At 42.5% G+C, this 26,920-nt stretch overlaps 1 protein-coding gene across 3 annotated transcripts in view; it reads left to right on the plus strand.

The window, feature by feature from the left end:
- stard8 (StAR related lipid transfer domain containing 8) overlaps positions 1-26,920 on the plus strand; it is an 85,634-nt gene that overhangs the window by 17,368 nt on the left and 41,346 nt on the right. For 2 of the 3 annotated variants that reach the window (XM_072676632.1, XM_072676631.1), the window contains one exon: positions 20,018-20,089. In XM_072676632.1, the coding sequence (XP_072532733.1) occupies positions 20,018-20,089 (72 nt within the window). Of the gene's footprint in view, positions 1-4,500; positions 4,852-20,017; positions 20,090-26,920 lie in introns of those variants that run through there. The other variant, XM_072676630.1, reaches the window with a different exon arrangement.

The following is a 26,920-nucleotide window of genomic DNA, read 5'->3' on the forward strand; positions in this document are numbered from 1 at the left end:
ATTAAGGTTACTGTTGGGTTTAGGTATAGGTTAGTAAGATTTAGGATTAAGGTTACTGTTAGATTTAGGTGTAGGTTAGTAAGATTTAGGATTAAGGCTACTGTTAGATTTAGGTGTAGGTTTGTAAAATATAGGATTAAGGCTACTGTTAGATTTAGGTGTAGGTTTGTAAACTTTAGGATTAAGGTTACTGTTAGGTTTAGGTGTAGGTTTGTAAACTTTAGGATTAAGGTTACTGTTAGGTTTAGGTGTAGGTTAGTAAGATTTAGGATTAAGACTACTGTTGGGTTTTGTATAGGTTAGTAAGATTTAGGATTAAGGTTACTGTTGGGTTTAGGTGTAGGTTAGTACACTTTAGGATTATGGCTATTTTTAAGGTTTAGTTGTAGATGTGTAAACTTTAGGATTTAGGCTATTGTTAAGGTGTGGGTTTGTAAACTTTAGGATAAAGGCTACTGTTATGGTTTAGGCTGAGGTTTAGGTTTAGATATAACAAAAGCATGTGTGTGCGCCTGTTTTCGTGTTGTTTGATAAGAGCATGTTTGAACTTGTTAATGCTGAATATGAAACGCAATCACAGACTCCATTTTCGAAACAGCTGTGTGTGTGTGTGTGTGTGTGTGTGTGTGTGTGTGTGTTTCAGACATTAAACTAACAGCTGTTCTTGTAACTCTGGCTCTGTTTTTAGGGCTGTGTCGAGGCAGGCTTGGCGGGTGAGGAGGTGTTGTGTCTTTGTGTGTGTGTGGGTGCGCAAGTGTGTGTATGTTTGCGAGCCAGACGGTCAGGTGTGTGTTTTGTTTTTGTTCTCAGAGGAAATTCCACAGTGAGAGTGATGAAGAGAAGCGTTATCTAGAGAGTGAGAGAGAGAGAGAGAGAGAGAGAGATAGTTGGAGAAAAACAGAGAAAAAGAAGAGAAAAATTGCAAGTAAGGCCACTATGGTTTCCCACTCAAACCAGTTGTGGTCAGTAAGTGGTCAGCAGGTTGTGTGTGTGTATGTGTGAATATGGGAGTGTGTCTCAGGCAGAGTGTTCTGATTGGCTGAGAGTTGTGCTTCCCTAGAGGTCACGTCTCTCGCTCTCTCATCTCTCGTTGTTTCTGATGTCTATATAGAAGGTATGCTCAGATGTGGCCCGTTTGCAGCTCTGCTCTGATTGGCTAGGTTATAGTGAGGCACCCCAACAGCTCACACTGTATTAACATGTTTAGCCTCGAAGTTTAGCCTCGACGTTAGCATAGCCATCACCTGTTGTTGTTAGCATTGTAACAGTAACATTGTAATTTAAGGTTTGTAATTATTCGCAACGCAGGTATTACATGATGGTGCTGCTATCCGAGCGGTTGGCTTGGTTAGCACAATAGCCTCATCTGGAATGCTGTTAGGCTAGGGTTAGCTTTTAGCCTTGCACGGATACCAAAACACTTCCCACACTTTTGCTTCCTCAGAAAACAGCATCATATTTACAAAAAAGGACTGGTGCATTGTTACTGCGCCACCATCTTCACCAAGGGCAGTAACAGAATAAATAGTCAAGAGTCAAAACTGTTAGGTAATAGAGTTGGGGTTTTGGAATTGGCCCGTTTGTGAGATTTTCTTTTCGAGGAGGAAGAGCGTGGTTGAGATTGATGGTTTCTTGGTTCCAGGTACACTGAACTCTCATTAATCACCTATGCCAAAGAAAATACAGTTGTACATTCTAGGGAAGCTTTAAGATGTGTATATGTACACACACACACACACACACATCACAGAATTGTAAATGGGTGTGTAAAGCCACATCAGAGACGTTTTCCCCTCAACCAAAGTCAAACACCTTCTATGTAGACATCAGAGACAACGAGAGACCAAGAGGAAGCGGTTCTGAGAGTGAGTGTGCACAACTCTCAGCCAATCAGGACATTCTGTCTGAGACACGCTACCATATCCCCCCACACACACACATGCACACATATATGTGTATCTATGCGTCTGTCTGTGTTTAGCAGAACCTGGAGAGAGAACCAGACATCATAGCTGCTGATCAGTAGGAAGTGATGCGAGAGGCTACGCCCCTGCAGCCGTTTCTCTGATCTGTCGTTTCCTGCGGTGTCCCACTCGTCCGCTCCACTCCTTTCCTCCTTGTCTCTCTCTCCTACTCTGGGGGGAATACCCACAATCCCTCTCAAATTCTTGGGAAACAGGAAGTGACTAAACACAGCCTGAACTCTGATCCAATCGGAATAAGACAAACTGTCAGAGACAGGAAATACCACGTCTCTCTCTGTCTCTCACATTTATCTTCTCTTTTTCTCCTCCTTTTCTCTTATTTCTCTCATTTCTCTTCTTAATATTGTCCATTTATTTATCTCTCTCCTTTTCCCCTCTTCTATTTTTCTCTCTCCCATTTATCCTTTCTAACTTTCTCCTCTCTCTCTCTCTCTCTCTCTTTCTCTCTCTCTCTCTCTATCTCTTTCTCTCTCTCTCTCTCTCTCTCTCTATCTCTTTCTCTATCTCTCTATCTCTTTCTCTCTCTCTCTCTCTCTCTCTCTCTATCTCTTTCTATCTCTCTCTCTCTCTCTATCTCTTTCTCTCTCTCTCTCTCTATCTCTTTCTCTCTCTCTCTCTCTCTATCTCTTTCTCTCTCTCTCTCTCTATCTCTTTCTCTCTCTCTCTCTCTCTCTATCTCTTTCTCTCTCTCTCTCTCTCTTTCTCTCTCTCTCTCTATCTCTCTCTCTCTCTATCTCTTTCTCTCTCTCTCTCTCTCTCTATCTCTTTCTCTCTCTCTCTCTCTTATCTCTCTCTCTCTATCTCTTTCTCTCTCTCTCTCTCTCTCTCTTATCTCTCTCTCTCTATCTCTTTCTATCTCTCTCTCTCTCTTATCTCTCTCTCTCTCTCTTTATATCTCTCTCTGTCTCTCTCTCTCTATCTCTTTCTCTCTCTCTCTCTCTCTCTCTCTCTCTTATCTCTCTCTCTCTCTCTTTATATCTCTCTCTGTCTCTCTCTCTCTGCTTGTGTATGTGACTTACTCAGACAGATGAAAAGATTACTTGACTCTCCTCTAGAATAACTGATATCGTCTTATTTGGTCACGTAGTTCAGGAAAATAAAGCCTCCTTACCCCAAATGTAGCCGATCAGCCGAGACGCGTTTGGTGTCTGAAGTTTTGCCTCTTTGCTTTGAGCACTGGAGAGACTTCGCTGTATAGAAATTTCCCCAGCAGTGTTGAATAAACCTTTAAGCCCCGCACAGGTTATTTTTGGCCACGCTGGGCTGTTATTTGCAGTTCCTCTCATATTATTTGGAGCTTCGCACAAACCGAGATGCAAGCCACCTCACACTCTGTACACTCTGTGTAGAAAGTCGGCAAGAGCTAATTGACAGTGTGAAAAGCAGTGTAATGATGGCGGCTCTGCCTCCCCTCAGTAATGTAATCACATTTTTGGACGGCCAGCCAAACACGGTATTATTAATCCCAGCACTCCTGTTAGCAGATGTCCTGCAGAGTGGACAGTGGCCAATTTTCAATGACCAGACTCATGTCGCTCATCAGCTGGGATGGCGGCGTTGTGTGTACTGGGACCGGGCTGGTGTTCAGCTCCAGTGCTACCGACCACAGGCACTATACAGCTAACGCTAACGCCCAACACATCTCATTAAAGTGATGCACTGATACACTGCAAGTAATTAGCATCGCCATTTAGCATGGTGCTAACAACATGCTTAAATCATTAGTGTCCTCAAAGCGTGCGGAGTTCTTCAGTAGTCTTTAATAGATGTGCTTATGGGCTTTCTCGCACTGTATGACCTATTGTTGTCTATGAACACGGCCTAAAGTGTAGACCAGGCCTACCAGTGCTACTTTAGTTTTTGCGCTAGCTCTATGAAGCTAATGTCGCTAATAAATAAAAAGCATGCCAACTAAAACACTAGCAGCCATCTTAAAGGCTGGGTGCTGTGTTTGGGTTCATGTTTACAGATAAATGTGTCAAATAGTGACAGAAACCAAACACTGTCGCGCTGTTTTGAGCAATGCCGTTACCGCCATGCTAATTGGTGATGCTATTCACTATTCAGAAGCTTCAGTTACTTGTTAGCTACATTGGCCTTGTAGCTGTAGTGACCGAATGCTAATGGTGGCAGTTAGCCTGCTGACACGGCGACGGTCAGCTCACTTTAGCTTGACTGTATTTGAGTAGAATAGTCTCAACTCATTTAAACAATGACCAAAATAATAGTAGCTGATAATAATGATTAGTTATTATTAATACTAACAATTTTAACAAATCAGTCTCTTTTTGTTTCTTTCTCCTCTGTCTCTCACACACTTGTGGTTGGAGTGGTATGTGCTTCCTGGGGGTGGGGTCAGTGTGAAGTGGGTCATTTACTCTGAGGGGCCGAATGGGACGGGTGGGGGCAGGCAGGAAGGGTGAGATTTGCGCCCCCCCCCCCCCCCACCCCCCCGTTCCTTCAGGATAAGGCTGCTTCTGCTGTTCTGCTCCCACACCCAGTTATTAGCAAAAAAGCTTCTTTAGCACGGCTTTAGCCCTCTAATTGGTGCTGGGGGATCTATGCCCGTTTCTTCTGGACTTGTGGACTGTAGACGTGTGTGTGTGTGTGTAAATGTGTAATATTGTCTACTAAAGGGCTCCGGTTGGACCGAAGAAGATTCTGGTACAGTTGGATGAAGTTTGAGACTGTTGTGGACGTTGGAATTCAGTTTTCTCATGTGGGAATTTTGGGACACTTGGACTTTTAATGAGTGAGATGGAAACCTCATCTCCAAGGTGGCGGCGTGGTTACCGTGGCACTTCTGTACCACAGCGTCAGCATGGTATCTGTAAGGGCTCTTCACCACGGCAGTGTCGAGGTTTCGGTGAGTTTGAAGGATCTGACAACTTCTCTAACACTGAATTCTGGTGAGATGCTCGAGGGGGACAGCTGATCGTTGATCGTTTCTAACTTTTGTCTTTCTGTTGCCCTTTTTAATTTTTTTTTGTCTTTGAAAAGTTTCCAAAAATGACTCATTGAAAGGTTCTTTGGGGAACCGAAAGAGTTTTGTCACCTTTCACTGACAGAAAGGATGAATTGAAAGGTTGTTTAGAGATCCAAATATGGTCCCTCACATTTAATTTACAGAATTTGCCCATTGTAATAAAAAAAATGGCTCATTGAAAGGTTCTTTAGGAACCCAAAGTGGTTCTTCACATCTCATATGGGAGGAAAAACGGCTCATTAGAAGGTTAATAGCTAATTTATAGCTCAACACCACCACCATACATCCATCCAAGCCAAGAACCATTTAGGAGCCTGTCGTTTTATAAGTGTACAGTATATAAATTATGATGCTGATACCAATTTGGGGTTACTTTGAGCTGTACTGTGCCGGTATAAATAACTGAGTTCTGAAGGGGAGGATGCTCTTGCGTAGTCTCTAATTATTTAGCCTGTTTGGTGTTTCAGCAAAACTGTAATACAAGCAGAGCAGAGGTTTTGTAGGTGATTAGTTTGTTTATACAATGAGATCTTAACCAGCTTTTTGTAAATTCCCATGACTGAGTGGATTTGTTGTTTTTTAGGGCTGAAAACACACACGCACACACTGTTTAAATTTGTACAGGCATTAGCAACCTTACATCAGTGTGTTTGGGGTACCGTATTTGTAATGGGGCTTGCAGTGTTGGTGTTTTGGAGACTGTATGCTGGTTATGGTATTGCATTTAAGGCTGGAAATGTCTGTGCTTGGGGTAATGCATTTGGAAATATATTTGGAACGGGAGTGGACGTTTTGGTATTTGGAATGGTATTTGGGTTGGGACTGGAACTTGTATTGCGAATGGGACAAGAAATGATGGTGGTTAGGGTACTGTATTGTGGAAATGGTGGTGTTTGGAGTGCTGTATTTGGAATGGGGCTGAAAGTGGTGGTGAATGAGATTGTTGGAGGTGATGTTGGTGGTGGTGGTGGTGGTGCTGCTTTGCGGCAAGAGCAGAAACAATAGCAGCTTAAGATCCAGAATGAACAATGAGCTGTATTCAAAACACACACACACACACACACGTACACATGGAGAGATCGTTTTAGCAGTCAGAGTAGTGATTTCCTCTCTCACATTCAAAATCTGACAAAATCTCGAGTGCCGGTGAAATCGGTTCCCTGAAACTCCAAAATGTGAAAACTTGACATCAGTCTTTGGCAGAATTTCTTTTTGTTTTCATGTGACTCTGCACCCTCCAGACGTTTAAAAAAAGAAAGAGTGTATCTCACACACACAAGAACAATTTCTTAAACCCGAATTAAGCCTAGAATAAAAAGTATTTCCTGTAGCGATGCAGTTTTTCTTACCCCCTTATTGAAAGTGCGATAATGCTGAGTATCATCAACAATACGGGATCGGAAATGGTGGTATTTGGACTGCGACTGGAAATGGAGGTGGTTTAGGGTACTGTTTTTGTACTAGTACTGGAAGTACTGGTGATTGGGGTACTGAATTTGGACTAGGACTGGAAGGTATAGTGGTGTAGGGTACTATGTTTGGACTACGACTGAAAATGATGGTGCCTGAGATACTATCATTGGACTAAGACTGGAATGTATTTGGGGAACTGTTTTTGGACTAGAACTGGACGTAGTGGTAGTTGGGATGCTGTTTTTGGAGTAGGACTGGAAGTTGAGGTAGTTGGGGTACTGTTTTTGGAGTAGGACTGGAAGTTGAGGTAGTTGGGGTACTGTTTTTAGACCAGGACTGGAATCTGTGGTAGTTGGGGTACTGTTTTTGGAGTAGGACTGGAAATCGTGGTAGTTGGGGTACTGTTTTTGGAGTAGGTTTGAAAATCGTGGTAGTTGGGGTACTTTTTTTGGAGTAGGATTGAAAATTGAGGTAGTTTGGGTACTGTTTTTGGAGTAGGATTGAACATCGAGGTAGTTTGGGTACTGTTTTTGGAGTAGGACTGGAAATCGTGGTAGTTGTGGTACTGTTTTTGGTCCAGGACTGGAAGTCATGATAGTTGGGGAACTGTTTTTGGACTGGAACTGGACGTAGTGGTAGTTGGGATGCTGTTTTTGGAGTAGGACTTGAAGTTGAGGTAGTTGGAGTACTGTTTTTGGAGTAGGACTGGAATCTGTGGTAGTTGGGGTACTGTTTTTGGACCAGCACCGGAATCTGTGGTAGATGGGGTACTGTTTTTGGACCAGGACTGGAATCTGTGGTAGTTGGGGTACTGTTTTTGGACCAGGACTGGAATCTGTGGTAGATGGGGTACTGTTTTTGGACCAGGACTGGAATCTGTGGTAGTTGGGGTACTGTTTTTGGACCAGGACTGGAATCTGTGGTAGTTGGGGTACTGTTTTTGGACCAGGACTGGAATCTGTGGTAGATGGGGTACTGTTTTTGGACTAGAACTGGAAACTGTGGTAGTTGGGGAACTGTTTTTGGACTCGATCTCGAAGTCGTGGTGGTTGAGGTACTTGTGTGTAGGTCAGAAAATGGTCGTTTGTTGGGGTATAGTATTTAAAATGTTTTTTCTTTTGGTTGTTTTTGGTGTGTGTGGTTGCTATAGTATCCAAACATGGGAGGGTGTGGGTAGGTTATGGTGTAAGACCAAACTGCTGAATGACAAACTACTTCAGAGTGACGGAGTGGGGTCAGGGAGGGTGGGAAAAGGACATGGCCAATGCCGTCCATTTGTCTCTTCCTTTTTCCCTTTTCCTCTTGTTTTTCTGTTTCGCTCTGGTTCTTTCAGTTTAGTGACATTAGCCCATTTCACGATACACACACACACACACACACACGGCTCTACTCTAATGATGCAACACCTCCTACACACAGGCCTATACGAGAATGTTCTTTATGTATGTGTGCACATTACTATCTGCTAACAGCAGCCACCATTGACAGTGTTTCTCTGTGTGTGAGTGTGTGTCAGAGGTCCAGCAGCTGTGATGCAGTATAGTGTGTGTGTGTGTGTGTGTGTGTGTGTGTGTGTGTGTGTGTGTGTGTGTGTGTGTGTGTTGCTAATGTTAATGCATGTCTGTAAAAGTGGATGTTTGTTTAAATGGCAGTATCGGTAGTAGCAGGCTGTCTGGAACCTAATACGGTAATATAGTAGGTTTGGAAAGCCGACAGTTGTGTTTGTGTTGATAAGGTCTTACACTTGTAGTGTGTGTGTGTGTGAGTGAGACCAGTAAATTGCTCTGATATACAGTGCTGTAATCTACAACAGGACTGCACTGTTCTTTATGTAAATGGGAATTGAGAATGGAGATCATGACACTTTCAGTTCAACACTGCCGTTTTCTGCACAATGCAACCAACTAGCCAAAACATTATGACCACTCGCAGATGAGCATGAGGTTAACTATGTCATAACAGCGGTAGTAAGGGTCTGGAATATCGGTTAGATCGTTACTGAACAGTCGGATCTTGTAGTTGGCTTGTTGGATGTGGGAGAAATGTGAGCAGCATGATCTGAGCTACTTTGAGTTTGGGGTGTAATCCAATATTGACATCCGAGTATTGGGATATTATAGTTTTTAATACTGTATTGATAAAATATTGATTTTCCACTAATAGTTTACATGGGAAGATGGGTGTCGGACTGTGTGTTGTGTTTAATCTTCCACCAATAGAGAGCAGTGTCTTACTCTTATTCAGATCTCACTGTTGTGACTGCATACAAAGTTAACAGCGGTAGTACTGTATACCACTGTATACGGCCAAATAAGCCCAGGATGGGGGCGCTGTGGGAGCTCACTGATTGGTGATGTCACACTCTGAAAAACCAAGATCACCAGAGTTGCGAGTTTAGCCGGGTGTGGGTTCGATTGAACAGGAAAGCGAGCAAACCTGGATAAACCATTTTGCTCAGTGTGTCTGAAAACAGTGGACCATTCATTCAACTTTGCGCTCTCCGGTATGAGGCTTTATCCTCATGTGTGATTTTAACCCTGAGTTAGCTGGAGCATGGTTTGTGTGGTGGTGTTTAGCCTGCTAGCAAGCTTTTCTAAGCCTACATAGCCGGCTATGGGTCCAAACACTCTAGAACCTCTTATTTAGCTGGAACAGGGTCTGTGCTATGTCGCCCCCACCTGGCGATATTATTATTTACCATAGAAATGCTTTGATATTGTTTTGGCGGCATGAAAAAAGTGGATACCACCCACAGTATATCATATTATATTGAATCATAAGGCCTGTATCGTATCACCAAGTCCTTGCCAATACACAGCCCCTGCTTTAGTGAGTACCTACCGACAGCAATATGAGAAGAGCTAGACCTAGATCAGTAACAGGGTTTCAGGCGCCCAAGGTTCACTGATGTTCGTGAGTGATGAAGTCTATCCCGTCCGGGTCGAACCAACAGGAAGGGAACTGTGGCACAAGAGCGGAAGTGTTTTTAATGAAGGTTACAGGAGAAATGTCTCCCAACACATCGTGCAGCACCCCCTGCTGCGTGTGGTGCTGCATAGCCAGAGACTGGTCAGAGGACTCATGCTGATGGCGCCTATAGTAGACATGAAGGTGGCCTGGTCCGATGAGTCAGTAAACTGACCACCGTCTTTGCTGGGCAGCACCACAAACTGCCATGGTCGATTCCCACAAAAACCATCCCACAAATATAACGTTCTGGAAGTTTTAGCCTGTCTCTCTCTTTCTATTCTCTTTTCCCTTGCGTTCTTGTCACTTTCTCTCTCTTCTGTCTCTCTTTGCTCTTTCTTTGTCGTCTGTGTCTCTTCTGTGTTTCTTCTTCTGTCTCTCTCTGGCTGTTCAGGTCTGTGAAGCTGGTGAGTGGTGTGTGCGTATGTGTGCAAAGCCCATGCAGTGTGTGTCAGGGTCATGCTGGGACTGGAAATGAGATCATGAGAGAAAGGTAGAGATAAGAGGGGGAAAAAAAGGAAAAGAAACGAGAGACAGTTAAGAAGAGAGAAAAGGAGTAGAAGTGAGATGAGAGAATACAGAGGAAAGAAAGGGGGATTGGGACAGTTTTTAATCTGCAGTATTATGAACACCGCTCCAGACATGACCTCCAGATTCACTAGTGTGTATGTGTCCGAATACTTTACTGACCCTTCCCTTCTGCTGATCTAAAGTTCATGCTTTCAGTAAATCTACTTGCAGAGCTGACTAGCTCATGGTTCCACATGAGTACCAGTGCAGACAGAATCTTGGAGAGGACGTTTCAGTAAAGTATTCAGACGCACATAATATGGCCCATGCATGCGACGCTGGATGACCTACTGTATGTATCTGCACTACATATGTCCAAAAATATTCTGACGGCCCTTCTGAGCTACAATAGGGTGCACCCATTGCTGCACAGGCGGTAAACAGCATAAACCCTTACAAAAAAAGCACTGATCAATAGGACGAGACACTGACCAATAGGACGAGAGCAGTGGAAAGGATGGCGCTCCATCCTGTACCTTTATGAGATGGTGTGGCAAAACTAATCTGACCTCACTGAAGCTCTCAGGTCCTGAATGTAATAGAATCCCCCTTAAAGCTTCCCTAGAAGACTAGAAGCTTTTACTGCAGCAAAGGGGCAGGAGCTGCCTATTAACGCCCCTGAAACACTGGTGGAGCAGGCGTCCGTATACTTTCGGACAGCAATGTTACAGTTACAGTGTGTGGCAGTGTAATTGCAGTGCTCGTATTTCATCTGCATTGTTCAGCTCTATTTAGGTTTTGTGTGTGTGTGTGTGTGTGTGTGTGTGTGTGTGTGTGTGTGTGTGTGTGTGTGTGTGTGTGTGTGTGTCCTGCCATCTGGGTGGGAAATCCCACAGTGCCGCTGGGAGTTTTAGAATGCAGTGAAGGGGCGGAGCTTGGAAACAGGAAGTAAAGGAACCAGATTAGATCATTTGAAGTCAAACCACAGCTGGAAGTCTGTGTGTGTCTCTGTGTGTGTGTGGTTACACTCTTTTCCTCTAATCCTTTAACAGATCCCCTACACCGTGCATTTTTTCATTTTTTGGTACTTGGTTTTTGAATTCAGTGCTGTTCTGTTGATGCGACTGTGTTTGCAGTAGCTATGGGTTTAAATCTGAACCTGAGAAAAAGAGGAAGAGAAATTCTGCACTGGAATGAAGAGCTAATAATCAGTCTGGTACCATTTCCATTATCCCACCAGGGCCAGACATCAAAACGTAGTGGCGATTTTGGAGTGGACAGCAACCTCTCAGTCTTTAACAACTCAAAACTTGCTTTACTGTGGACAGTGTGTTCCAGCAGCCTCCAGTCCATGACAGGCCTGTGTCTTGGTGCTTCCTGGGTTCTCCCTGACCATCTGAATCAATTTTTTCTTAGTTCAGGGTGACCGTTTGAGTCTTCTTCCAGAACTTGGCAAAGTAGTTACACTTCTCTGTAACTTGTAGTTATTTACAGATGTTTGAAATGATGATCTTGGAATCTGAAGTTATTTAGGAATGGCTCTAAGACATCCTTTCTTAGATCTGCCTTGAGCTTCTCTGACTTTTATCACTGTGCTCTGCATTGGTCAATCTGACGAGTGCTGTCAAAATAACCCTTTTTATGTGAGCACAGAGAAGCTACCAGCTGTAGTCAATCATGATCACTAACAGGAAGTTGAAAAGCCTCTGCAAGTTAAGACATTTTAGATTTTTTAGCACCACTGAATTAATCATGTAAGTGCCTGCATGCATACATACATATATTTTTCATAGCGATGTACCGATCAGGTTATTTTGCGCCCTCATCTGAGTCTTTTAACGTGGAGTATCAGCTGATTCTGGTCTGTTCTACATGTACAAAATAATTTAAATACCCCGTATGCGGCCACACAGTTTGGATAAGATGAGCTGCTGATTAATATAGAAATAAAATCCCATTTTTTAAGTTGTGGTTTCTATAAAGAGACATTTTGGACTTGATTGAGTTTAGTAGAGACTTTTTCAGGTCTGATACCGATACATAAACTTTGCATATCTGTCTATATTCAATACCAGTCCGATACCATTGCTAAATTAATAAACCATACACCTCACCATGTAGGAGAGACTTAAGACATCAGCATTGACTTAAACATTACTTTATATAATAGAACAAATTAACACATAGATATAAATGTACTGAATTGCCATTTGTCGTTTATTTATTTGCACATTTAGTGGAGTCTCACGCCATCATATTAAAGTGAAAGGATCGGTTCCATGGATCGGCATAATTATCCAATACCCTATATATAATATTGGGACGGATATCCATTCCTAATATCTGATCGGTGCATCCCTAGTTTCTATACCGGGTGTGTATTCACATTAGCGTTATCCTTCACTGACCGACTCCGAGAAAGGCGTGCGGTTCTCCCGCTGGTAAAGCAGAGAGTTTCTGCCAAAGTTTTATATATTATGGTGTGTTATGTTCCAGTGTAAAATCGTTCCACACTGCAGACTCTAAGCTCTTTTCTTTACCTACTGAGAATGTCCTCCCTGCTACCAACTAGACAGTTATATCCGTTATATCTGTTATATCCAGTTATATCCAGTTATATCCGCCTTGAGGACACCAGATAGTGTGGCACCAAATTGTTGTTGGTTTTCTATTAAATATGTTGACATTCATGTCTATGATGCGTGTATGTAAACTTCTGACCAATAATATAGGCACCCGATTCATTTAAAGATGCCTGAATCCAGTGGATCAATAAAATGTTTATTTCTGCCAGTATCTCTCACTGGGCTTTTTTTTTTAGGAGGTCTTGTACAACTGTTTATGTGGCTAATAGCAGGAAACCTCGTTCTGTCTTCTCCAGTATTGTCCTCTTGTCATATAGAAGCTGTGATTGGTGTCTTCAAATGCAGACTGAAAGCCCATCTCGTTCAAGAGCACTAAAACTTGGCAACATTACAGGAGAAGGAAAAAACCTTATTAACTTTCAGTAGAAGTCAGTGTAGAAAGATTTTATTCCAAGTCATTTTCGAGCATTTCTATTGGTTCATCCATTGTGAAACTGTGACACAATATAAAGAGCTGTTGCCAGATTCAGGTGATATAAAAGTGCAAAACAGCAAAAATGAAGATACAAGATTTTTGCTTGAACATGACTATATACAATATGCCCCTGCAGATGTAGCTCTGGAGCCTGCGCACGCAGTCTGCTAAATGCCTTAAATGTAAATTGGCAGGACTATTCTCATTAAAAAGAATGCGTCTGATTGGCTGTGCAGCAGGGTGACCTTGCCGTTGCTTTTGCACTCTTAGCATTTGCTGTGATGCTGCTGTCTCAGGGAAAAGTTTCGCTGAAATCTCACTCATGTGTTGGACACTTTGAATAATATTCAGGCAGCATGTTCTCCATCTGCACACTGTCCTACACTACAGCACATTCTCCATATTTCTCATTCAGGTAAACCGTCCCTTATGCTTTATATGCAAAGGAGCATTTCTATAGTTCTTCATTTATTCATTTATTTATTTATGCAGAAACGCCCGGGGCAGAGTGGACAGAGTGATTCTGCAGTTCCACGCCTTGCAGCCTAATCTCAGACTGAAAAATGAGATTAACCTGTCTTGACTGCTACGGCCAGTTTCTTCTTTTAGCCGAAATGTAGTCTGCTATGTTGTCTGATGGTCTGTCTGTCTAGCTAGCTGTCTTTCTAACTACCTAGCAGTCTATCTGTATGTCCCTTCACCTGCTCTCGCTCGCCATGCCCATCTTCATCCATCCATTTGTGCATTAGGGCTGGGGGGGGGATAAATTCCTAGATGCATCCAGAAGCCGACAGGGACACTTCTGAATCGATTCACAAATGTCACAAATTGATGCTCTGAATGTTAATTGAGAACGTAATGTTGACAAAACGCAAAAGGGGATACTCAGAAGTGCAGTGCCGGACAGTCTGTGGCGTGTGCATATAACAGAGACCTAAGAGACCTCCGCATTACAAGCTAGAGCATGGAAGCAGTTCGGCTCTGGATTACAGCAACTACAACCGTGCATTTTTCATTGCTGCCAACCAGTGCACCATCGAGCGAGGGATGTCGCCCAACTCTGAAAGGAAGATTACAGACTTGATTACATGGATGACGTGGATTCGCGTCCCTTTTCAGTTTAGCGATCCCCCGACTCGGACTTCGGTTTTGGTCTGGTTGTAGTCATGGAATCAGATCTGGCTGAGCTGTTAGAGTGTAGCAAAGCGACAGCAGTTCACTAAGACTGATTAAGTGTTCGTTACTGATGACACTCCAACATGGCGGCTGCTGCTGAAATGCTATGCCCACCGCAGCCACACTGCAAAATCTTCCAGTAAATTAACTATGCATCATTACAAATACTTCATTTGAAAAGGTACTAAGTACAACACCCTGAAGAGAAAAGGATGCCTTAAGTTGCATTGATAATCGTTTTAGAATTGCATTGCAGCCTTTTAAATTATAATCGAGTTAAATCAGGAGGTTCCTAGAGATTCCCACCCCTACTGTGCATCTATCATACCCGTCCATCTTTCTGTCTGTTAGTCTGCTCATTTTTCTCTGCCTTCTGTTCATCCATATCTCGCTGTCTCACTCTCTCTCTCTCTCTCTCTCTCTCTCTCTCTCTCTCTCTCTCTCTCGGTCTGTCTGCTTGACCAACTACCTACCTGCCTGCCTGCTGTCTGTCTGATCAGCTTTTTAGACAGATTAAAATGAGCTTCTCTGTGCAGTGTGTGTGTGTGTGTATGTTTTAGTCAGGTGGGAGATGGCAGGTGGGAGACAGTTAAGTGATTTAAGTGAGTGTTCATTAAGTTCTTTGAAGTGTGTAATCTCTGGCGCTTTCGCGCTAATGTGATATAAATCTGGTCCTGAGCGGATGGAGACTGATGTAATTCAGAAATCATACCCCTCTCTGAAATGTAAATCATCCTGGCAGCCTGTCAGTCTCAGCTGGTTAGTGTTACCAGAACACGGTATCTCACTGGGGAAAGGGCCAATCCGCCCAAAAAAATGTTTGGGGATGCTGCTAGCTTTTCATTATTAATCTTTTTTAATAAACATGGAATCCAGTTATGTTAATTCCACTAATTCATCAAATGTGCCTTCTAATTAGTCTACTAACATACAGCGCATCCCTTTAATGCAGGGATTTTCCGCTCCATCTTAATTGGTGGTGAAGTTACAGGAAAGAAACTATAAGAAAGTGGAATATTGCAGGAAGCCACAACATGCTTGTGAAAGGGTTAAAGGGAATTTCTGTACTGTGAATGTAGTTGCACTAATAATGCATATTGAATTGCATAATAAATTTCTCATTATGCCATTTTGTTTTTGTTTTGGAATATAACCTGAATCTGGCAGTTGTTGTTTATACTATGTTAAGTTTCCACAGCCAATAGAAATGCTCCAAAATGACTTAGAATTTTTTTTTTGACAAAGGCTTCCATTGAAAGTAAAAGTTTTTTTACTTCCCCTGTAAAGTTGCCATGTTGGAGATTGCAAAACTAGGCTGTACATGTCTATAAAACAAGGCTGTACATGCCTCCATGATCCACACACTTTCTCCACTAATTTAAATGAGCTGCAAGTCAGAAATAATTGATTTAAACGCAGCACGCAGTTCTTTTCATCAGAGACGCAGGTTTTTTTTTTTTTTTGGCATATTACAATTTTAATTAAGGGAAAACACTACCAAGGGGTTGACAGATGAACAAAAAACAGGTGACCACAGTAACGAGAGGTCAGTTATTCAGTCATTAATAACATCATTGCATGTGCAAATGTACAGTTTTATAGATGGAATTAGTTTTTAATTGAATGAGGTTTCTCCATTGCAGTAGGCCTGCACATAATGTGTCTCTTAATCAGAAATGAACGTGAACCGTCTTGACGGTTTCCTGATGGTGAATAACCCGATAGGATTCATGCTGTTTAAAGCGGCGTGTATGCTAATTCGCAGGCCTCAATGCTAATTCACCAGGGTTTTCTGACGTGTTCACCATATGCGCCTGTCCATCAGATCCGCTAGCCGTCGGCAGTAATATTCTCTGCTCGGGTCCTTCGTTACTGCGTGCTTTAATGAGCTTTCTGGATGGTGAATAATTCTGTATCGTTATGTGTGCAAATGACCGGCGCTGTGCGTTAACGAGGACTCTGTGAGGTGATGGTGGGCGGCGTCTTTTTGCGTAGGTTTACGGGAGCGTGAATGCTGGAGGTTTGCTGCCTGATGTCTTTTACTTCTACACAATCCATCCAAATGTGCAAATGTACATATACGACTCGAATAAATACAAATCAAATTAAAATCATCTGTGGAATGAATACATTTATATGCTTCCGTTGGTACATGTCTCAGCCATAACATAAGCCAGGTCCAGAGTGGCTTAGCGGTCTAATGCACTGCTGCTATGGCCTAGGGGTCAGTAGTTCAAATCCTGAGCCATGCCGCTTTGCCATCAGCATCCGGAGGCTGATGGAGCACAATTGGCTGTGCTCTCTCCAGGTGGGTAGATGGGTCCCCTCATCACTCTAAAAGTGATGGCACAGGCATCTGTTAGCTGGTGTGGCAGAGCTATGGACCCAGTTCCTTCCTTCAAGCATGTCTGCTGCCTGGCAGTGCTGCAGCGTTGGAAAAGAGGTGGTGGCTGGCTGGCTTTGGATGTTATCCGAGGAGCTTTTTTCTTTTTACCCTCATAGTGATGAGAATATTGCTAGTGCTGGGGAAGTTATGAAGGAGAAACGTGCGGCAAATACATTTGTAGGTACTGACCACTGCGTACCAGGAACACGCCACAAGACCCGTCTGATTGTCACCTTGTGAGAGTGGCTTCCAACACATTAACTTTAAGAACTGACTGTTCACTTTACTTGTACTTTCAGTGGTTTAAATGTTGAGGCTGATTTGTGTATATAGCACATTTCTCACACTCAAGGTCACTTTTACAATGAATAAGAAAACAAACCGCCACGGTGAATGTCAGAGAGAACATTTTGTAATTGATGTGGGATGAGACGGGCAGCCGGTGTAGTTGATGAAGAATGGGAGTGATGTGTTTTAACAGCCTGGTCTAGGGTCAAAGCGCTACAGAACGGTGAGGTGAGACAACAATTATTTTACTCTGATTCGCTTTTTATTTGTTTGTTTGTTTGTTTATAACGTAGAGTACGAAGGTCAAAATAACAAACATACAACCATGTAGCTACAGGGAGGGAGAGTCTACATTACCTCAGCCAATCCAACGTGAGTTGAAAGACGTAGAGCCTTCCTAACGTTCTGTACGAAAGCACACCAGCATGACCGATCACTGACCGCACATGCAGTCCATCCACCAAGACATGTTTGGTATCCAACGTGTGCATCAGTAGTTTACAATGGGAGATGCAAGGCTAACGTGGCTGACAAACACTGGATAATATGGATAATAAAATAATTCGTCTCTCTGCCTTTTCTTTGGCAAATCGATGCGGTTTACAATGCAGTGTGACTTTTGTGTGATGACTTGGAAACAAAAACAAGCTTCTCCACACAGCCATTTTGAGTAAATTTTAGCCTAAATGTTTAAACAAGATCTATCCAGTCTTGCTATATCAGATTACTGCAGGAAATAAAGGAAGATTTAAGATGCATCACTTTGAGCGTGCTCTGTTTGCAGGATATTTACAGTAGGTCCGCGTAGTCCATAAGTCAAGACTGGCGAAAGGTCAGGTGCACTAATAACGATCATTACGTAAAGATTTCTAGTCAAGGAGAAGGAGAAAGGAAGGACAAAGCAGGCTGTAGGCCGGAGTGTAGGAACCAGCAAGTGAGGAACAAGGGGTGGGACCAATCAGTCAGGGCAGCATATTGACGGACACACGGAAAGACAGACACAGCAGATCTGTCGAACAATGCCTGAGGGTCGTAACAAATGTGCACATGTGTGTGTGTGTGTGTGTGTGTGTGTGTGTGTGCGTGCGTGTGCGTGTGCGTGTGTGCGTGCGTGTGTGCGTGCGTGTGCGCGTGTGTGTGAATGTACTGAAGTTCAGAAGGAAGTCTGATAAACTGGGAATTGCAGTAATTGATATGCACACCGATGAAGGCATGCACTAGAGTTTTAGCTCAGTTCAGAAATGGGTGAAGATGGGAGATGCCGCGGAGGCAAAGGAAAGAAGATTTGGAGAGAGATGAGATGTGTAATGAGGTTGTTAGAGGCTGAGGTTTCTACCAACCTGAACCAAAAAAAAAACTGGACGGTTTGGAGATTAGGAATTCCTCACTCGGTCAGATCTTGAGATCGGACATGCATGTCGTCAGCACCTCTGCCAAGGGAGAGTCAGTGGAGGCGTCATTAATTAACAAGGCCTGACACAAATATTCAAATTAGAGGGTTTATCAGGGTGTTTACAAGGGTGTGTATTGGAATGCCTTATCAGTCCCCTTTTTTATTGGGGGGTTTATGGGGGTGCGTATTGGAGTGTTTAATCAGGCTGTTTACCAGGGCTGTTCGTTAGGCCGTTCATCCGGGTGCTTACCAAGATTGTGTGTGTCTCAGACCGTTAACCGGGTCTGTTTATAAGGATCTTTTTGTCTAGCTGTTAAGCGTCCGAAAGAAGACCCTTTTATAAATTGATAAGATTGTAAGATTGTATGTAACCACATAGCAAGAACCTGGGATGCCAGAGCAACAGTGGTGGCTCAGTGGTCACTGTTGAGCCCTTGAGCAAGGCCCTTTACCCTCTCTGCTCCCTGGGCACTGGGGTTGTGTGTGTGTGTGTGTGTGTGTGTGTGTGTGTGTGTGTGTGTGTGTGTGTGTGTGTGTGTGTGTGTGTGTGTACGTGTACAGTGACAAATACTTGCACTTTTACCTTTTTTGCAAGCACTAGTAACCGTAATTGCCATTACTAAGCAACCACCTAAGACACCATATACCGCCTATCAACCGTATAGCAGCCTTATATGATACCATAGAAAATGCTCAGATCAGCCACATTAAACAGCATAGCAAAAGCACAGCAACCACCTAGGAAACAATGTGGCAACTACTTGGAACAGTACAACACCCTACCAACCACCTAGGGACTTCAATTGGTTTACAGAGTAATATGTGCAGTGATGTCATGTCTCATGTTTCTTTTGGCTCATGTTAAGGTATACATTGGTCTCTGAAACATCTGGCTATGTGTGAGGGATGCTTAACAGAAAAATGCATTTACAGATCAAAATGAAAATGTGTGGGTTTTTTTTTTCCTTTGGGAATTGTAATTGAGTATTCCTTTGAGTAATTTGTAATTGAGTATTTCAGTAAAACTTGAGTATAGAGCTATAGATAATGCATATTAGTATACATCTTGCAGAAGAACACCAAGTACACCAAGAGTACAGTAGCAAAAAAAACACAGTCATTGAAAGACTTCCCACCCCTGGCGGTACTCCAGTGGGATTCTAGCTGGAATTGAGGCTTTCTGATCCGCTTAATTGAAACAGATCCTCAGCCTGCTTTCATTTTTTTTCATTTTTTTAACGAATGAGGCATTGCTTTATCCTGTTACATAAGACATGCAGAAGCAATTAGCATGCATAGTTAATGGCCAGCACATGCAATTTTACCAGTGAGTGATCCTACTGATAACTCAATTATTTTATTACTGTTTTACACTGTAGTGTAGAAGCTCTATATCCACACACGCTACACACCGCTATCAGTTAACCTCAATTACGTCCCATTTTCCTGCCTTAATAATGTTAATTAACATTCCATGCAAGGAGAAGAGTTAACAAGCCCTTTAACCTGATGGCAGAGCCGTTAATAACCTCCTGATTCAGGCCTGGGTTGCGTTACTGTGTAAAAGCTCACAAATCCACCACTTTATTAAGGATATTAAACCAGTGTCTTATGATTAATTACCCTGTTTATTAAACCTCATTAGAAGAATAAAAAGCCAGATGCTGCTGATATTGGCAAATTAAAAGCTGGCTGATTAACATCATGTTGCTATTTATGGTGCGTGTGTGTGTGTTTTGTTGGAGCCTAATAACTTTTATTCACATCTTTTAATTAATGCAGTTGTGGCCCTGAAAAGAAGGCCCTGTCTGTCTGTGTCTCCGCCTTAATCTGTGTTTTTCTGTGTCTTCCAGAGGTGGAGGCGAAGGAGGCATGTGATTGGCTGAGAGCAGCGGGGTTTCCCCAGTATGTGCAGCTTTATGAAGGTAATCAATAATTTGAATCGATCACATGATTCCTCACTAATGAGCACGCCATAATTAACTGATCACTCACCGACCCTCAGCAGCTACCCCCCCCCCTTTACTCTCCTCAGCATTCTTACTGCCCTTTCACTGTCCTTTCATCTCTTGCTCGCTCGCTTACTCTATAACTGCCTTGCTCTCTCTCCCTCTGGGTCTACTTCTCTTTGTCCAGCTTTCAGTTCCTACCTCTCTGTCTGTGTCTTTGTCTCTCTCTGTCTTTCTGCATCTTTCTCTTTTACTTGCACTCTCTAATTTCTTGTCTCACTCACACTCCGATCATTTCTTTCTCTCTCTCTCTCTCTCTCCCTCTCTCTCTCTCTCTCTCTCTCTCTCTCTCTCTCTCTCTCTCTCTCTCTCCCTCTTTTGCACTCGGTCCGTCTCTCTCTCTCCCTCTTGCCCTCTCTCCCTCTCTCTTTCCCTTTTGGCCTCTCACTCTCCTTCTTGTCCTCTGTCTATCTCTCTCTCCCTCTTGCCCTCTCTCCATCTCTCTCCTGCCCCTCTCTCTCTCTCTCTCTCTCTCTCCCTCCCTCTCTCTCTCTGCTGTCGAGTTAATCTGCTGTTGCAGTGTTGTAGGCTTAGTGGGTTGGGAAATGGATAAACTCACTGCTTTGTGTTTGTGTGTGTGTCTGTGTATCTCTGTGTGTGTGTGTGTGTCTGTATGTGTGTAAGCTCATCTCTCTGACCGCTCTTAAAAGTGAAAAACCAAAAGATGTGGGGCTGATTTTATTTCTTTTTTTTAGTTCAGGTTGTTTAAGGTTTTGGAATTTGGCCCCCTGCGGTCCCCGAGCCGACCCCCCACAATAACAGCCTGCACAACTCATCACCCACTTGTCTCACTACTGCAACTGCAGGCTTTTTTTGTTTCTTGTTGTTTTGATATATAAAGACATGTGTTTAAAAAAAGGTGAGAAGACCGTAAAGTTCAGGAATGATGGTCTAAATGTGTCCTTTCATATATGGGCTTTGATATTTAGATAATATAAAGCTTTAGTTTATTTATAGCTGCACTCACCAAGCGCTTTATTAGGAACACTATACTGATACGGGGCAGATTGTCCTTTTGCCTCCGGAAAGCCTCAATTCTTTCACAAGATGTTGGAAACATTCCTTTAAGGTTTTGCTCCATGTTAACATAATTGCACCACACAGTTGCTGCTGAACATTGAAGAACACTGAACTCATTGTCATGTTCATGAAACCAGTTTAAGAGCCTTTTGCTTTGTAACATGGTGCATCATCATGCTGGAAGTAGCTGTTAGAAGGTGGGTAAACTGCGGACATGAAGGGATGAACATGGTCAGCAACAGTTCTCAAAAAGCCAGTGGCATTTAAGCAATGATTGTGCCCAAAGCCCAAAGTGTGACAAGAAAGCATTCCCCACCATTACCCCACCTCCACCTGCCTGGACTGTTGACACAAGGAAGGTTGGATCCATTTGTTGGTTGGTGCCATCTGTGTCTCAGCAGAAATGGAGGTTCATTAGACCAAGCAGCATTTTCCAGAGATTTTTCCCCATTCTGATGGTTGGTGGATGTTACCTGAAGTTGCCGGCCCATATCGTTTTCCTCATTTAGCCTGTTCTGTCCATTTTTCAGTGAACTTTCATAAGACCTCTGCAGCAGACGTCAACTATTAACAAGTCTCCGGTGGTCTCATATGTTCCATTCTTCTCTGTAAAGCAAAACTGGTTCATGCTGCAACGTCTGTTGATTTAGCTGATGTCCAGTGATCACTTAAAATACTCAGGTAATTACTTGGAGTTATATTTTGTATGTCTACAGCAGGGGTCAGTACAGAGTGACCCAGACACACCCACTAAACCTACAAATGAGCCAAATCAGATGTCTCTGAACAGAAAAAACTCCCCAAACTATGCTGAACTGAGGTCTTCCCGGACCAGAGTTAGACATTGGCTGTTTTTGCTCCTAGGTCTGCATAGATAATATGGCCCAGCCTTAGTTGTAGTATGAGGTAGTGCTTTATATTTTCATTATAATTCATTCTGCACTGTTTTTTACTTTCATTCCTGAAGGGCAGGGTGTAATAATATATGATCTGATATCTATCGATAACAGAACAGAGAACAGAGGCAGCAGACCGGGCGTCTCTCAGCTATTTTTAGTTATTTTAGGTGCTTTCACAGTTTATGTTACTTCTGTTTCTTTTCCTTTCTCGCAGCAGCTTCCCTCAGGGGACATTATGGACGTTGGTTGGAGCTCTGGTCAGTCTGAGCTCCAGCCGTGATCTTGTCTCTGTAATGTGCGCTGCTGTTCCTGAACAGCTCCTCTGAGAACTTTATAAGCGTTGCTGACTCACCGCCAGCCTCCTGCAGCTTTATTCTGTGCCATACCTGGGCTTTGTTTTGGAAAGGGGGCTCTAGGGGTCTAGGTATTACATTAAAGCTATAGTTTGGTGAAAATCATGTTTTCTACCCTTTAAACATGTCATATTGTGTCAGAAATCTCATAAGCAAGATTACAGAACAACAGCTCGTGATTTGAGGCAAGGTGGGACTTGCGTTCCACCCTGAACAATGCAGCAGTCACATTCGGGCACCTGAATGATTTGTCTTTTCCACCTTAAACGGTACAGCACCTAAATTTAGGCTACCTGAATAATTTTCCATTCCACCTAAAGTAGTGCAGCAGGTACGTTCTGGTACTTGGATATTTTTCCTTTCCACCATAGATGCTGCGGCATTTACATTCTTGGCCCTCTTAAATTGTGCACCAGTTATATTCAGGCAGCTGCATGAGTTTTTTCTTTCCACCTTAAATTTTGAATCATTCAGCCACCTGAATGATTTCTTTCCACCTTAAGTGGTGCAGCAGGTACATTCTGGAACTGTTTGTTTTTCATTTTTACATTTACATTTAAGGCATTTAGCAGACTCTCTTATCCAGAGCGACTTACAAAAGTGCTTTGCTATTAACCCAAGAAAAACCTCAGCTAGTTAGAATAGGCTAATAGTTCAAAGATAACCGTTTTACCGTTCCACCTTAAATTGCGCAGCAATTACTATCAGGCAGTTGCGTGATTTTTCTTTTCCAATGGCGAATGTGGCTTTAGGTACATTGTGTCACCTGATTGTTTTTTCTTATGCACTTTAAGTGCTGCAGCAGTTATATTATTATATTATATTATTATATATTGGGCCAATCAACCAGAATCATTTTCCATTCCATCTTAAATAGTAAGAACCAGAATGTAACTGCCTTAAGGTGGAACAGGAAATTTGAAAAAGAAGCTGACAAGTAGGAGAAGTTTTAATGCATGATTTAGGCTTGCAGTTAGCACTGTGCTAATAGGTGAAGTATACGCTTTAAACAAGTATAATCACTTGTTCCCCATCGTAGCACCAGTGCTCAAACTAAGAAAGCAAACTTCATATACCCAAATATGTTTGGGCTGATTGACTACATTTGGGGTACATTTTATTTATTTATTTTTTATTGTTTTTGTCAAGCTTTCACTTTGAATAATTGCTTTCTGTTCTGTCGCTGTCGTGAATAGCCTCAATCAGTGTTATTGATGTTAAGGACTCGTTTAGACCTCCCAGATGAACCAGTCTTGATTAGACTGCATAAATTAGAATATGAAATAACACAGTATGGCCAAAGGCATCGTTTGATGTGTTTTTTTCCCTTCTTCTTCTTCTCTTCTTTTAAGCACTTTGTAATAAGAGCATTAGTCTATTGCACAGATGAACAGAGCTCTGTTGTGATTCATGCAGCAGTGAGAAAGGGAAAAGTAGTCTGGTGAAGAGAACATGTAACACAATGCAGAATCAGCTGGAAACATCAGTGGGCACAAAGGCGAGGTCCACTATTGTTAAGTTTTGCAAGAACACTTGAGTGACATCCCATTCTTAATCCATTCACTCACTTATCCAAATCATTGAATTCAGGTGTTCCAATTAATTCCATGGCCACAGGTGTATAAAAGCGAGCACCTAGGCATGCAGATTGCTTCTACAAACATTTGTGAAAGAATGGGTCGTTCTCAGGAGCTCAGTGAATTCCAGTGTGGTACTGTGATGAGATGCCACCTGTGCAACAAGTCCAGCCGTGAAATTCCTACTACTAATTGCTACTAAATATTCCACAGTCAACTGTCAGTGGTATTATAACAAAGTGGAAGTGATTGGGAACGTCAGCCACTCAGTGGTAGACCACGTAAAATGAGTGGAGTCCGCGGATGCTGAGGCACATTGTCTGCAGAGTCAATTGCTGCAGACCTCCAAACTTCATGTGGCCTTCAGATTAGCTCAAGAACAGTGCATATAGAGCTTTGTGGAATGGGTTTCCATGGCCGAGCACCTGCATCCAAGCCTTACATCACCAAGCCCAATGCAAAGCGTTGGATGCAGTGATGTACAGCACGCCACCACTGGACTCTAGAGCCGGGGAGACGTGTTCTCTGGAGTGACTAATCACACTCCTCCGTCTGACAGTCTGGATTTGCAGTTTCCGGGAGAACAGTAATTGTCTGACTGCATTGTGCCAAGTGTAAAGTTTGGTGGAGGGGGGATTATGGTGCACAAGTGTACAAAGCAAGGTCCATAAAGATCTGGATGAGCAAGTTTCGTGCAGAAGTACTTGACTAGCCTGCGCAGCCTCCTGACCTCAATTCAATAGAACACCTTTGGGATGGATTAGAGGAGAGACTGCGATCCAGGCCTTCTCGTCCAACATCAGTGTCTGACCTTACAAATGCGCTTTTGGAAGAATGGTCAAAAATTCCCTTAAACACACTGCTAAACCTTGTGGAAAGCTTTCCCAGAAGAGTCGAAGCAGTTATAGCTGTAAAAGGTGGCCTGACATATTAACCCTTGCTGACTGGCTTTCACCATTTCTTCTCATTCTTTCTCAAAAAACAAAACAGGACTAGCTTGGACTTGGGCAAACCACACATCATAAGGGCAAGTTAAAGGTAGAGTGGGCATATTCGATGCTACACTGTGTGGCTTCATTGATGCCATCAACAGCCCACAATAAAGGTACATCTGAGCATTTTAAGCCCCAACAAGTCATAGTCAAGAGTCACTTTTTTTTTAAATTAATTAATTTATTTTTTTAAACAACATACTCTATGCAGCGCTGTTTACCTCCGCATTTCCAAAGAGATGATTCACTTGCCCTTTCGAGTTCTGCTGTAACAGCTATTTAAAATGATTTGTAGGGTGTTTATGACCTAATTGTTGGCCACTAAGAAACTAATATTAAACCATTCATAAACCTTTATAAGCAATGTTTTGTATTTGTACCATAGATTTAAATTCTTTCTGCCTTTAAATGGTGCATTTGTGGTTTGCAGTATTTAATTAGTATGATATTGCAGATTTTTTTTAAATGTTCATTATACTGAAGTAATGTGATTAAAGTACTTTTAAAAAGTAAATATTTCTATAGTTAAATTAGGAAATGCGAAGAAAAACTTTTAGTAGAACATCCAGTTGCACTGTGCAGTTCTGACCTGGAAATCACACAGTGCCGCTGCTGTAAAAGAGGGAAGAGGCTTTTGCTCTTGTTGGATGCGCTGTGTGTTTTTCTTTCTTTTTTCCCCTCCTCAATGAATGTGTGGATATTGGAGAAAACTGACATTTCTGTATAATTTTTTTCTACAAAATATATTGTGATATACAGGACATTTCACCAGATTTTGCCAGAAGTCAATGATCCGTCCAGTCTGTATCCAGGATTGGAGTGAAATAAATATAATCTATCTCTGGTCATGGAAAATAAGAACTGTACGAATTTTTTTTTGTATCAAGCAGCAAATAGCCTGAAGTCCTGTGTTGTGACTATTGCGCATGCCCACATTGCAGTGATGATGCTGAAACGATCCTTATCGTTAAGCGCTTACTGTTGTTTTTATATTCAAGCAAAGAAATGGTTAACTGTGAATGATATGGTGTATATTCCTATTCATGTAGTTTCTGACTCTAATTAACATCTATGACTGGTGAGCTTTGTTAGATCTTAATTACACATCACGTAAATTCAGCAACATTGGGGAGAATTGCAAATTTAGAATACAAAAACAAAAGAACAGTGATCCTTAATATAGAAAGGCTTGGGCTACATATCTGCTATGCATGCTTATAAACAGTTCAGCCAGAAGTGGAGTGTGTGCTGACCTTTTGACCTACCCCACAAGTGACAAAGTGTAGACCTGTCAATATAATTACACAATATATGAACATGACCTCAATCATTTTTGCTGACCTCCATATTGCCCGTTGTTTACCTAACAAGGAGAGCCCATTAACATGAACAAGCCGGTATGTTTTTTTTTGTTTTGTTTTTTTTTTTCCTCTCCATTTAGGATATTATACCTTTTTTTTTATATTCAATTTCAATGTCTGAATATACTGAAAAATCAGAAGTGCATTGCTATTTAAAAGGGTATAATTGCAGCTTCATTTGTCACAATTATCTCTGGGACAATATACAATAAAAAAAAAATAGTTGTGACCGACCTAGTTAACTGTAAAAGGCTGAGGGCTTTAATGAGGAGAAACCTGTAATGGGGTTCAGATGTTGAGAGAAAGTAGTTGGACCTAAAGGCTCTATGAAGGCTGTGTTCTCTGCTTCTCTGTTGGAGGTTCAGCAGTTGGACGTTAGGGCTCCATGAAGGCTGCAGGATGTAGAGGTGCTTCTCTTTCTGGTGCTTCATTAGTTGGACCTTTTTGATCGGAAGGGGTCCGTGGTTGGACCTTTGTGCTTGGAGGGGAAGGAGATAGAAACAAAGGCGGGAAATAGAACACCTCAGGAATGTCTAGAGGCAGTC

The sequence above is a fragment of the Salminus brasiliensis genome, chromosome 1 (assembly GCF_030463535.1).
Source record: "Salminus brasiliensis chromosome 1, fSalBra1.hap2, whole genome shotgun sequence".
NCBI lineage: Eukaryota > Metazoa > Chordata > Actinopteri > Characiformes > Bryconidae > Salminus > Salminus brasiliensis.